General features: G+C 37.3%; 1 protein-coding gene across 3 annotated transcripts in view; it reads right to left on the bottom strand.

The window, feature by feature from the left end:
- The window catches only part of CYTH3 (cytohesin 3), a 51,621-nt gene that overhangs the window by 21,120 nt on the left and 15,430 nt on the right, over positions 1–15,071 (bottom strand). The window contains exons 2-4 of one of the 3 annotated variants that reach the window (XM_059826205.1): positions 3,848–3,930; positions 3,185–3,249; positions 2,692–2,758 (exon numbers count right to left, since the gene is read on the bottom strand). In XM_059826205.1, the coding sequence (XP_059682188.1) occupies positions 2,692–2,758; positions 3,185–3,249; positions 3,848–3,930 (215 nt within the window). Of the gene's footprint in view, positions 1–2,691; positions 2,759–3,184; positions 3,250–3,847; positions 4,058–15,071 lie in introns of those variants that run through there. The other 2 variants (XM_009817637.2, XM_009817636.2) reach the window with 2 other exon arrangements.

The raw sequence follows: 15,071 nt of genomic DNA on the forward strand, positions 1-15,071 counted from the left end.
ATTTCCATTATTTTTTGATATAGCACAGAAGGCCCTGCAGTAATGTTCAAAAAAGTAATTACCCTTCTGTTTGGTTGATTCTGGTTTTTTATAATGAAATTATTACCTGCCTGACAAAAAAAAAAGTCAATTTTCTGACCTAATTTAACAAAGAAAATGAACTGTGATGTTATAAGGCTTGAAGCTTTTTTTAGAAGTCTGGAATGCAATTCTCTCAAAACAATTTTATCATCATCTGAAAACTTAATTTCAATGACAGGCTGGTATTCTGACTCTGACAACTTATTTTTATAAGTAATTTCAGAACAGACACGATTTAGTTGCAAAGAATGTATCTGTTTTATCTTGAAGCAGAAATAGCTGAGCTTTCCTCAAAAATTATCCCCATTTTTTTTTCCTTTTTTTTTTTTTTTTTAAATTATTCAGATGTTAAAGACCCAGAAGTCAAATAGACAGGAAAAGGAATTTGTCTGGGACAACAACTCCAGCGTCTGGAATAAATGGTAAAATAGGTCAGCCAAATCCCCATCAACTCCTACTCTATCCGTTGTCTTGATGCAAATTTTCTTTCTGTAGACTGATAGAAGATGGAAGACAGCTGTACTAGTTCGACCTCCCCACACAAAATTCATGACTACAGAAATACTCAATATTCACTACAAAGATTGCATAGATTTTTTTTTTTTTTTAAGTCAGTGCAATGAAATCTGCTTTGAATTTCATAGCTTTTACAGTAACTTAATTACAAATTTTGCAGTTATTTAAACCCTGCCTTTGTCATAGAGAATTCATTTTCTGGGCCCAGCGCAGGCAGTACTGACTTCCAGTGCTGTGAATTTCAACCACAGCTTGTCGTCTGCACAGGGATTCTTGAAGTGTTTTACAAACTTTATCATTATAGCCCTTCCCACACTAGCTAACCAAATCCAAACAGCAAAGTACGTGATATTACATCACGTAACTGCGTTAAACACAGCTATTTTGAATGAGGGTTTTCTGGGTGGGGACAGGCAGAATTACTCTATGTATAGGTTACGCACTAGAAAATGTAAAGGTCTTCAAATAAAAATGGTAAAAGAAAATTACCTCACTGTGTTCCTGCTAACATGAAAACATTAGAACTCTCTTACTTGGTTTTAAAGAAGAAAACTTGGGGATTCAGTGTACGTATTATTACCTTAGTTCTTTCACATTCCTAACTCTGGATACCATCTTCCCTCCCATTTATGAATGAAAAACATCCTTTCCGCAATGACCCCAAGTTAATTCTCTCAACATTAGAAGGACGTATATTTTAGCTGTCTGTAATTTATAGTAGTAGCTGCAAACAAGATGATCTAGCTTTAGAGCAGCCAGCTATTGCAGGCCACCACTGATTCATAGACATCATTAAGAAATTACTACTGTAAGTCTGTTTACCACATTTAAATTATGTTACAGTAGCAATGCGGCCACAGCATCTATTTATAGAAATAATTTCTCCCAACAAGAACAGTAACAAAAAATAGTTAACATTGGAATGAAAGCATCTGACATCATCCTGTGACTTTGCCACAAACTTCTAGGATGTGAAAGAGCTGGAGGACAACAGCAAACTGGGTATTCTGCCCTCAACAGAACTGAAGTTAGACAGTCACCAAAATGGAAAATAAAAATAGGAGACATGGTCAATAGCGTAAAAAGAGTTCAAAGTACTTGAGTGTTTCGGGTAAATTGAAAACAGCCTGAAGAATAGCAGCCATCACTGTACTTGGAACATTAGAGAAAAGCCACCAAAATGTAACTGAATTCAACACAATTGGAAAAACAAATGCTAAACAATTTCCAAAAAGACCTTCAAGAAGACTCTTCACAAATTCAAAATGGAATCTCAATTGCAAACAATAGAAGGCAGTATAACAAAGCAAGGAAGATGTAAAATGTAAAGTAAAGGCTAAAGGTCAAATATGTCAAAGCAGCTCTTTTAAATATACCGGGGGAGGTCTGTAAGAACATGTGCAGGTCCCTGAATTTTCCAGAAAATTAACAATTATTTAAGAAAAGTAGAGGCACTGTGGGGAAATTAACTACTTTACTTCTTGGCTAAATGCACAGTAGACTTCTTGAAATTGGTAATCAAGTTTCTACCTGCAGGTGTTCGTACAAGTCATATAGGTACACATATATATGTACACAAACATACAAATGTTCATACATGCCTTTTTCACAAACAGAATTCAGATATGCAAATACAGAAGTCTAAATGAGAACAAATTAAAAAACATGCTAAAGGTATTTTGGAAGAAACAAAAATAGGAGGGCATAAAAAAAAAAAATTATGGCCTCACTAATAACCAAACTTCCAAATATTTTTAGAATTATATTTGATGTATCAACATAGAACACCTCTATCAGGTACAAATAATCTTTCTGCAAGCCAGCTCAATCAACACATGGCATATTTAGTTGTTGATAAATAAGCTCCATTATCAAAAAAGGTTTGCTTAAGTGAAAAAAGCACACGACTGGCAAATGACTATGTAACTGCCTCTAATTTAACCCTCTGCTCAGTGTGTTACAGGATACACAAATAAAGCTTATGAACTTATATTATCAGAAATGTTTTCTTAAGAAAACACTACTGTATTTGTCACAGATCATATTAGAAGCAGGAGCTTGATTCCTGACAAGTGGAAAAAAAAAATTCTCTACCTTCTTAGGGTCCATGTTGAATTTCTTCCTTCCCATGGCTATTTGCTTATTTCTTTGTGTAGTTTTGCTACACGTGGAGAGAAAGAGAAACAACAAGAAGTTATCAGTTGCCCTTTTACAAAAACAGCAACTTCTGGATGAGCTTCTTTTAATTTGTATTTTGGCTACTTTATATTTTCTACTACAAAAACAAGACTTTTTGTAAGGGGGAAAATTATGTTACTATTTTCAATTCTTTCAAGTGACCGCAGCTTCAGAGGATTACATCATTATCAATTGGACAGTCTAAAATGTTACATTCTATCCAACATATTCTCTATGCACATGAATGATACACCTGAACAGGATAAAGTCAGGCTTTAGAGACTTTATAACAAACTGATAATGGTGATTCAATGTTTGTTTAGCACGATAAAGCTATTTTTATTTGCTATTCCTGGAAGACCTGTTCCAAGGTCTTACTGAATCATGTCCATATGTTAGCACTACTTACCTTTCTTCTACACTAGTCAGATTATCAATTTCTGTCATAACCTCAGCAATTTCAAATTTTAATCTCTGCCAAAAGAAGGAAAGACAAAATGTTAACCTACATTAAAACACTTGAAATCACAAAATGTTAACCTACATTAAAACACTTGAAATCATCTATCATATATTAATATGATCAATTAGGTTTTATTTTCTAATATTTGCTAGTCACCTGAAGAAAAGTGATTAATTTTATGGCCTCCTTAGATATTTAGCTTAAAGATTTTTACCACAACTGAATGACTGTTAAACACATGGATCTGAATTCCCAGTGTTTGCTCATGTCAGAGCATCAAGACCAAACTGCCATTACCAATTTCAGCATAAGATTTCTTTACCCAGATTTCTCAACTCACTCCTATCCTGTATGCAAATTTGCTGTTTAACAAGTTCTTGATTACACAAATCAAATGTGCACATATATTGCATTACATAAATACAGAAGTTAGCATTTTTAAAAGCACACAAATAAGGCATAAATCCCATTCATTATTAGTAAGATTTAGCTTAAGCCATTTATATGCTTTTGAAAACATTACGTGGAATTCATACCTAGGTATGCAGTTTACTGTAACTTAATCTACTGAAGTAGTCTTCTAAGGATCTTTACAGATAAATCAATTACCTCAATATCATCAATCAGTTCTTTTTTCCTGCGACGAATATTTAAAAGCTCTTCTCTTTCTTCTATGGAGAGGTCATCAGGCACTGGAATAGAGCAAAATGTACAGTCTTTTAGCATTTCCAAACATACCTCGTCACAGAAAACTGAATAAACTTGATTAAGGAAGTTTACATGAAACATCAGGGATGCTTTTTTTTCAGCTGGGATCATTTTCGGGGGGGGGGGGGGGGGGGGGGCAGGAAACACAACAAACCAACCAAAATAAAACCCAACCTAATTAATTGGAATTCTACTTCATAAAATCATAGGTAAGGTAATCGAATGAATGACTATGGACAGAAACTATCTTTCAAAAGAAAGCTAGACAATCAAAAGGGAACTTGTTATCATGTAATATGTGGTAAGATTTGGCTCTACAGCTTAACTGCCAAATTCAATTCTCATATAATTCCAATTATTTCAGTAACAGACCAAAATTCTTCATTTAAATGGATTATGATTCAAAATTACTATCTTTCACGGAAAAAAGCCAAAGAAAAGCCAAAGCTATATACAACTCATTACCAAGATGTGTATCCTGGTGCTGGTTTCAGACAACATCAGAATTTTAGCAGTACCCCTTCATCTGGTTGCTTTTTAGCACAGAGATGCGGCTAAGTACAATACTACTAACATCTTTAACAGCAAATACTTTCCATCAGTAGGATATAGAAATAAATATACAGAATCACAGAATCAAGTACTTACACAGTGTATCACAAACTTGTGGTTTTGTAGAACATCATTTAAGTGAGCCTGAAGTATCTGAGTCAATTTTAGGTCTCTCCTTGGCTATGCTAAAACAAATATGTTACCCTGTCGATAAAAACTTGCTACTGAAGATGCAAATGTGTTTCTGCACACAGCTATGGCTGTCACTCAGTCCAGCAGCAGCCCCTTACCCTGTAGTCTCTGCCTGACAACTAGCAAACATGAAAAGTTATCTGCACAAAACCTCTGCTTTTCTTGAGCAATTAGATTTTCCCTAGCAAGAAACTTCTTTCGACAGAGATTACTCTCATTCACTTGTACAGCACTAGACATCAATCACAAATATTCACCTCCTTTGCAGTGATTCTATAATAACCGTTTTAATGCTACCCACTTTCTTGGAAATAGCTCCTTAATTACAGAGCAGCTTTTCCTTCTAACTCAGTAAAACAGATCAACAAAAATAATTATTAAGATATTTAAATGGTTCTGTCCCAACAGCAACACACAACAAACGCAGTCATTTGGGATGGCCAAAGCTGTTTCTTTACGTCATATACACATGTAACAGACTGTAGCAACAGGATCACAAGCAAAGGTTCAGTTTGACATGAGATTTTTAAAGACACATTTGAAACACAGACTCTGTTCAAATCTTAACAATAAAATATATTGATTAATTTCAACATCCAGTGGTTAAGCCCCTTTCTTTTTAGGCTTTGAATCACAACATAAAATCCAAATGGCAACAGACTTTGCTAGACATGAAGTGATTATGGCAAATGATCTCGTTTAACTACTCCAGATACAAACATGATTAAATTACTTCCAGTTTAGGGAATTACAGTCTTCTGTGGAATGAATACCAGGCTTCAATATGCTTACCTGCTTTTTCCCTTCATCTTGTCAGAAACCCACCCACTCCTAAAAATTCTTTGCATGCAAATACCAGTTAAGATTCTTTTCACATCAAAACTTATAAATACATGTGCCTACATCACATCTTCTTCTTACATGTATACTCTAAGATCTTAAACCATGAAAACCCAAGAGATTTTAGGACTATACAAACACTATTACATACACATACCACAAATATTCCAATTAGTTAACTAAGGACTGACAATAAAAAAAAAAAAAAAAAAGAGATTGTTACCCAGTGTTGATCATTATAAAGGTGAACTGTGTATAATCAATCACTCTCTTAGCTAGGAAGGATGCTCAAGTATCCTTAAAGCATTTTTGAGGTATTACATTGGTAGAGAAAATTAGATTAAAATTTTGCAGTACCAGTATTAGTACGAGTTCTTCATTTTTTAACTTTTTGCTACAGCAGACATTTTGGTAACTCTCACCTTTGTTGGCAACTGAAGATATTAATCAGAACCTGAATAGAAAATAATCTTTATGCATTAAATATTTAGAATTCATAGATGGTGCTTGATTTTTCTTCAAGGTGAATTACAAAACCTCTGGATTAGCTGCTATCACAAACTATTCCCAAAGCAGAATGTCAGTGAGTGGTACTGCAGTTTCTTCTCCCTTACATTACCACACAATGAAAGCTCCTTGGGACAGGTTTGGAATATCTAGAACAAGTGAAATTGCTGTTTGGAATCAACAAAAATTATGACAGTTTTCTACACCCACCAAAGAAAAGAAATCAAACACCTCAATCCTTTTCCTACAGCACCCAAAGACTGACTGCTGTGTTTTTTCCTTTCCTCTGATCACAGCCGCAGCAGAGAGACAACCCTCACAGTATAATTAATTATGCTCTTAGACAAAAAGGAAATAAACTAAATGGAGTCAGACTGCCTTTTGCACTAGGAAATAACACATCAAGTATCTATCCGCCAGATGCAAGACAAGAAAAGTCTGATGGAAAAGAAGATTCTGCACTTGGAGAGCACTTAGAAGGCAGCGCTTAGAGAAAACTGCACATTAATGCAACATCTTTAAATAACAGTATTAATATCAGAGCCAAAAGATTCCAGTCTCTTTTGATAAGAATAAAAGAACCAGGATAGAAATGAGCGGCGGTTACAGTAATGCTCAGCTTCCAGAAACTATTGGTATAGTCAGCATTTTACTTCCACTCACACTACCAGCACAGTAAAGGGATGACTGACTTGTCAGGATGACTTCTAACTGCGCTGTCCTATTGTCACCATAAACTGGCATGTGTGCAAGATATTGAAGTTGTTTGCCTTGTTTTCATCCTTCTATTAGTTGCATATAATCACTGCCTCCCTTCTCCAGTGCTGCTGTTCATGCTGATGAGAAAAAACTTATCAATTGGAAAATGAACTCACAAAAATAGGGTTCTTAACAGAGTATATGTGGCATTACAGCCTGCAACTTCAGAGGCTGAAGGTGCCTGCTCCAGGAGGCTACATGTCTTTATGTCTATTGTCCCTGTTGTTTCGATTCTCTGTCTTAAAACAAAATTTAACAATATTTCTGTATTTCAGTGAAGGCTTTTGGAATATTAACATTGGAGGATGTGCCTACCTTACCTGAAAGGAAAGAAAGAGTGGAAAATATTCAACTGCAGCTAAAAACAAACAAAAAAACCACCCACTAACACAAAAGGGCACCCACCATTAGTTAAACTTTTTCCTTACAAGCAAGGGAAAGTAAGGATCTACTCTGCGTTTTTCATGTCAATTATTCTTTGTTTTTAATTGAACCCTAATGAGTCAAAAACACCTAGAAAACATTAAAACCCCTATATCCGGCTTCTAAATACATAAAAATGTTTCCTCAGTGATAAGACTGAAATGGCAATCAGTCCTTCTAACTTGAGCATGAGGTGCCTTACGCAACCTGCAATGCAGGGACCACAGTGAGAGCCTGAAAATAATTTTCTTTGGAAAGCAAACCTGTAGAGCTGTGGTGCCCAGGTGTTTTTCGAAAATGGAACAAGCACTTTGAATATTCCAGCTTCAAAAGAAAAACATTCATTTTATTTATCCAAAAAATTTGAAAATGACAGTTGAGATGTTTGGCTTCAAGGCTGATGTTAGACTCATGGCAAGCAAACGGGAGATCAAAAATGGCCGACGAAAAACACCACTGCATTAAAACATCTTTACAGTCCTAAGCAAATATTGCAGATACATGACAAGTGATGATCTGCCCTGGCAGGACCCCTTCCACAAGCCACCTTTTTGACTTCAGCAGCTAGAACACTTCTGCTTTTTCTAACCTTGTGTTCACATAATCCTCCACACAGAAGAGCTCACACAGTGCATATTATGTATTTGTTCTGTAAGACAAATTTTCTAGTTGTCCTCTCTGAGTCATTTCCAAGTTTTTTGTCTTTCATCAATCTAAACACAAAGTAGACAGGACGGGAGGAGTTAGCATGAACATTTAAATACTAAAAAAGAACAAAAGCTTTTCACTATAGTGAACAAACTGCAGTTGCAGCATGCTTTCATGCTATCTTCTAATCTTTAAATAAAGATAATGTTCTAATGTAAGTCATTTGTGTGAAAACCTTTTAGGTTACAGAGAGAGCGTTTCTTTTTTCTAAAACTTCAGAGTTTCAGCTACTACTAAATAGAAAGTCAATATACCTACTGATAGTTTATTTAAGAGGAACGAAGTTGTTGAAAGTACAAATTATTTTCTTGGCCAAGTAGTAAGAGACAAAAACACAATGCCTTAAAAGTTGCTACTACTACCACTCCTACTACCAACAGAAAAAAAAAGAAAAAAGAAAAAAATTCATATATTCCAACTTGGCCTATCTCTGTTCAATTACTGTAACTGACCTAAATGTACTTAAATGAATTTCCTGTAAACAAACACTTACTGGAATACACACTTTTAATACAGGTTTGTTTACTTTAAATGTGTTAGAAAAAAACAAACAAACAAAAACCAAACCGTAGCTTCCCACAGAAATCAGTGTATTGTCCTGCAGTTGTGATGAGACTTTGTTAAATAATTTTCCACTACTGACAAGCCTAGTACAGTATCCATACAAGAGCATTAGCCCAGAACTCTAACATTTATGAAGAGGTAAGAAGCATTTTTGAGCATGCAGACACCAAAAAAAGAAAAGTATTTTCCAGATTGAGAAAGAACTGCAACAGACCAACTTGCAAAGAAAGTCCCACAGGTTAGTGAAAATTAGGAGCAAATCCCGTAACAGGAGACAGAAATCTAGTACTTTCCACGTCCATACCCCTGATACCTTCATCTTTTTCAGTAGCAAAAATTAAATCCTTTCCAGCTCTCCAATGGTATTATACGAACCAAAATTCCTGTGTTTATTTTTTTTTTTTTTTACTTATTAGCTTTTCGATCGGCAGTCACTGGCCAAGGTGTAAAGCAATCCCACTCCACCACTTCAACTGACTTCAGAGTTCAGTCTCTCAAGAGGACCCAGTAAAATAATCCACAGCCAGCAGAAAGCAAACACCTAACCAATACCTAATGATAGATAAAACACTAATTCTGTAACTCCTTTTATGAAGTAATACAACTCCCTGACTCTCATTGCTCAACTAACTTTTTGGTTTCATAAAGATAAATGTTTTCCTTCTTCTGTGTCAGCCCCAAATCGGTGGTCTTAGTATTTCCATTCCAGGCAAAGAACAAGTAGATGGAATTTAATTTTTGCTGCCATCAAAACATCTTGCAAGTGTAAAGATACTTACACAACACAAGGCTTAAAACTAAACAAACCTACCCCTCACCCATACACAGAATGGGCAGACATGTTTCTTCTGGCCTCTAAAATAATACACATTCATCTCTGAGAACAAATCTGATTGTCTCGGGACATTTGCCTCAACGGATATTCTCAGGCTAGTCTCTCTTCCTTTCCCCCTTCATGCTCCCTTTTTTTAAACTTAATTGTAGGAACATTTCCCAGCTTTCAGACAAGATGTATAAACAAAGCTGTGACCACTTGTGGCTAGTGAAAATTCCATAGAAGTTTTTGTAGGAGGACATCCTCCTGAATAGATTTATTTCACAGTGCAAAACCAAACTATATCTGCATTAAATTCAATCAGTAAAACTAGCTGGATTTGGTTGCTTCCTTCTTTTAACTACCTTACTGCATTAATCTTTGCTATTTAGTCACTGCTGAACATGTTCTAGCATAGGAGCGATCACACTGCCATTAAGAGGGGAAATAATCCTGTACACAATACCCTTTCACATACGAAAAATTACCAGTCGGTGGTATGAGGAATCTAGGACCGAGTCCATGGCTTGCAGAGTTATTTTGAGACTTTTCAGTCACGAGGGACACTGTGGCCAGAAAGCGCATTAGTGGCCAAACCCAGAAAAGAACCTCAAACTCACATCCATCATTCTCATTGTTTAGCTGCTGGAAATCACACCATTACAAGATGTTCCTGAAAATACTCTTCGCTCTAGGATAAGGAGATACTTTACAGGCAAGTTATAGTTAAGATGTTGTCCTTTTGGGCTTCTAATAATATGCGGGGGAAAAATGGGCTTCTAATAATATGCGGGGGAAAAACGGCCTAACAATATTAATTGTATTACTGCATGAAAATATGTTTTCAGGAATTCAGAGAAAACAGTTGCCCTCTGACATGACCTACTAAATCTTTAAGGTTTTTTTGGGGGGTTTTTTTGGTACTTTCCACTACAAGGTAGGTTTAATTATACCAGTGATTCACATTCTTCATATTTTTTGGAAAAAAACCAAACAAAAGCATAAAAAATTGGAAATATGAAATACATTTTTATTCTATACAGAAAAAAGACAGCAGGGTAACTGCACTGCCAAGTGTGAAATCACTTCTTGTAAAAAACAAACAATATTTATTATAATCCATAAGAATTACTTCAAATAAGACAAGATGATGTTTTTGTCCTGGTCAGAAATAGTCATATAGAATTTAATTAGCATTAACATCCCTAGTCAAGCAGGAAGTAGGCAGTTCCAACATTGTGTAATATCGAGGTCCAGATAGCACTGATTGGGGGTAGGGGTGGAATCCAATCCATGCGTTTTACCTGCCTCCCAAAAAACATTTGGTTTCAGCTGTCACACAGAGAAGAGTGCTGCCTCGCCACAGTACCTGGAAATATGCTTCTGTCTATAAAGCATAAACCACAATAAATGCATTTCTTGAACCTGACGGAACAGGAGTATGCAGCAAACAACTGCAAGCATATGTATCTTTACAAACTGTGTATGTAGATAACATGAGCAACAACAGCTGTGAGGTGGAAGAAAAGAGTATAAAGGCTTTTCATAGTTCTTGCATAAGCTGCTAACCCTTGCTGCTAGCTATTAGTTGCCCTTCTTAATGGCACTGAAGCACAAATAGGTCCTTTACAACAGCTTTCAGATCTTCACCTTGCTATATAGATATACCCACAGAAAGAACTGGAGAGACAGCTACCTTGCTTTTTAGTTCCTAATTACACCAATGACACAGATATTTGCCATGTGAAAGCAGTATGTGTTTAAGTTAATGAGTATTTCTTTTTTACTGTCCATGCTCTGTTATTTTTATGAACAGGCAGTACCAAAGGCCACAATTACATTTTATTTACCTCCTTTACATCTTATATTAAATAATGTATCTTATTTCATCATTTTGATTTATTTCCATTAGGAAACCAAGTGTTTTGCAACATCAAAGTAAAAGAACCACCCTCAAGCAAATAAAGGAGCATCACTTGGGGAGAAAGAAGAAAAACCACACGGGGACCAGCTCTGAGAGAGATTTCACAGGTAGCGATTTGGTACTGGCTCCCGTATGTTCCTGCATCGCTTTGCCACTTGCAGCTACTGGATAGATGATCCTGCCTGGATCCTGTTTTTTCTGGGTTTGTTTTTTACCAGTTTAGCAGGCCAAATGCTGTCACTGAGGGACTACAGAATTGCCCAAGCCAACACAACAGGCACAGCAGAAACCCCTGGCAGCAGGAAGGTATGGGGACAGCAACCCCCTCAACATCAGCTAGCCCTAAAACCAGCTTAGCTCAGCCCCAAAACCCCACCCTTACAAACCCTCTAAATCCTAAAAGTAGTTCAACCTGATACTAAAAATAGATGAGTGTGGATTTCCTTTTAGGAGCATTTTTCTTTTGAAGTCACTCTACCCTTGCTTCAAGATAAGATGCTTCTAGGCCAACTTTTCTTTCTAATATATGTAAATACAAATTACTGAATATGAAAAGAAAGCTGAGTTTAACTTAACATTGTAATTCTCTTACCCAAATACATTAATACTCACGTTAATAATATAAAGTGTTAAAATATGCATGGCCATGCATATGTAAGAAATGCAGAAAAAATCTATGCTAGCTCATGTGGAAATTATAAAGGGAGATGTTGGCCACACTGTAGTGCTGTGTGTTTCGGGGGGGCAGGAGGTATGAACAGACTAGCACAGATACATCCAAGATAACATGTGCCTTCATTAGCATCAATTACCAATTACTGTTCAAGAAATCTGGTTATAGCTATGCACTGTCACTCTCATCTTAACATTATAGTCCTCTTTCAACAGGGAAAACAGTAACATCAAAGTAATGTGGGACAAATGTAATACTTTGCAGTACCAACCACCGTAAGCAAAAATGCAGAGTCTTGCATTGTCTTGCTGTTTTAGGAACAGTGGGGCATTTATATTGCCTTAAAATTTTCTTACTTGGCTTTTAGCTTTTTAACAAAATGACTGCATCTGATTTCTTTTCTCCACAGCAAATAATGGGGAGGGGTGATCAGAATTAGCTTTGTGTAGCAACACCACCAGTATAAATACAGATACTACCCTTCCAAAAATAAGAGGCCTCAAGCCTTTTCTTTATACTGCATCAGATCAACAAAACACTGTCAAACAGAATCATATTATTACACCCCCACCCCCCCCCCACCCCCCATACATATTGTATACTGCAAGACAGAGTCTCACAGAAATAATTTTGGGACAACTTGGTAGTAATTTTCTCCCTGTGGAGCACTAACATGTGCAAAACTGGAGAAACAAACATGTAGGTTATTTAGTGCTACGGCTGAAATAAAATAAATTTTCTCTGATGTTTGCATTTGAAAGCCTTTGCTTATATTACATTACAGTAAGCACTAACACCAAATTTAGTCTTTATAAAGTCTCCAAATTCTGAATATCTTTTTTTCACTTTCATAGCAAGATCCAGGTCACAAGAAATTTTAGCATCTGAGAATGAGAGAATGATCCAACAATAATGCCAAGAGAGACCATGGGTAAAAGCTGATAGCAAATAACGTATCCACTTGCAATGCAGAACAACAGCCACTTTTTAAGTGGGAGTCTTGGGAAGGATATCAGGGTTCCCCCTCAGCATTATCTAGGAGGTGAAAGGAACAGATCACCATGCCAAGTATGCACAGCATAGCTAAGTGACACATTAAAGATATCATGTATTTAATTGAAACCCTTCATTCATTCCAGTGCAAAGAAAGGGCAGCAAAAGAGCAGTGGATTCTGCTTGCCTGCAGCGGGAAGAGAAAATTCTGAAATTAAAAGCGTAGATGGAATAGCTTTCCAAGAGTAAGATCTTTTAAGCCACAGAATAGAAGCAGCATGTACCTTTTAACTTGGGGCATTTATGATTTTGCCCGATAAAAATGTAGTGTATTACTACACAGAATTATACAAAGAATGGGATGGAAAGGGACTGGATGGCTCCATGACCAATTTCTACAACAGCGCAGTTCACTTCTGACTGAGCCAAGCATACAGGCAATGCTGACAGCAATTAAAAAACACTTTATTTTTAAACAATTGCCAAGACGACAAAACTTCAGGTAAGCAAGCTTTAACAGATTTCCACTAAGTCTTCAGCAGACTGACATTATGCTACACAATACGAAGACATTATCTAGTTCAAATCCAGATCAGAAAATTGGCAAAGAATATCCACCTTTGTGAATTATGCTACATTCCCTTTTCATGTAAAATGGGAAATGGTTAGCACTACCTCCAGTCCATCAACCATCACCAAAGTCGCTCTCTTGTAAAGGAACAAAAGTGGTCCTGTACGTACTCTTCAGCTGACCAGTGTGGGAGAGTGATCAGCACAGACAGCTGATGGAAAACAGGTCGAACAAGTGGAAGCCCATACAGACTGGGAAGCTGGATTGCTTGAACTACTGCTGCCACTGACCAGAATTTGGCTCTGTACTCACTTCAGAGGGTTTGGGATGATTCCGAGCTACTCTGCGGAGTGTGAGGCAAAGTTTAAACTACTGACAGAGCAAATCCCCTCTGTCGACTCCTTTTCCTTGTCAACTAGGACAGGACTCTCTCCCAACAATCCCCCAAGGAGTATGTGTGGATGAAAAGGAAAGCAGCAATACTCCATCTCCCGCTGGCACACAACTCCCAGTAGTCCCTGTGAATGACTGGACTAATCTCATCTGTCCTGCTGCCAATCTAGACTGCTTTCAGCTCCAGGATCCAAGCATCTTGGACCAAGGATGGGACAACTCCTTCTGAAAGCAGAGATCATCTCATCATTTCTTGGGTGAGGAAGAGGCAAACAAGGACACACGGATCCCTTCAGCTTTTGAAATGTTATGAGAAGGGAAAAAAAAAAAAAGTAACAATGTGTTTCAGCTTTGCCCTTACAAAACAGCTGTGTTTCCCACAGCACCCCCAGTTACTGGGGAGAGGAAATGGCTGGCTGGCATGGACCTACATTTTTTCCTAGGATAGACCCTGGAAAAAAAAAGAGTCAAAAAGCAAACACACTAGAGTAGTAGCAGACATTCCTGTCAGATCCATTTCGAGTAGCAGCATGGAAAATTGACAGGAATGTCACTGAGCAGCTGCAGGGGGGTCCCGGAGCCTGCAGAGCCCGGTCCCTGCGGCTGCCTGCCAGCAACACCCTCAAATTCTGCTCAAGATTCAGGCACAGCTCATCAGACCTACCATGTACCCAGCAAAACATCTGGGGCTCAGACAGTCTTTCCCTCACAAATTTCCATTAACATGGACTCTTGGCAATACGGGAGCTGCTCGCTATACTTCACTCATTAGTGGAGAGCATTAGCTAGTTACTTAGGATTACTGGCTGTTTTTAAAGCACGCAAATCAAATTTTCAGAAAAAGCAAGGCAAAGTTCATCTTTCCCCTTCCCCCATCCCTGCCTGACACAGCTCTGGAGTTAGATTTCAGAAGCAGTACTTATTGCAGAAGCTTTCTATTTATTCATTTTCCAAGATCAGTTGCACACTGAAGGAGGTGGAGCAACTGCTGGATTTGAAAACAATCTTCCTTCTCTGAAGAATGTCTCCAAAAGGCAGCTAGAGTGCCATATAGGACTGCTCACCTATCAAATAACTGCTTGAGTAGCATTTACCTTCCCCAAACCAAGACAAATTCCAGGATGCACAACGTGGTGCACAATGTGATGCCTGATGCTGTATAAGCCTTTGAAGTCCCTGCAGTCTCGGCCAAAAAAGTAACCCTGGTACCTG

Source organism: Gavia stellata, chromosome 18, assembly GCF_030936135.1.
Source record: "Gavia stellata isolate bGavSte3 chromosome 18, bGavSte3.hap2, whole genome shotgun sequence".
NCBI lineage: Eukaryota > Metazoa > Chordata > Aves > Gaviiformes > Gaviidae > Gavia > Gavia stellata.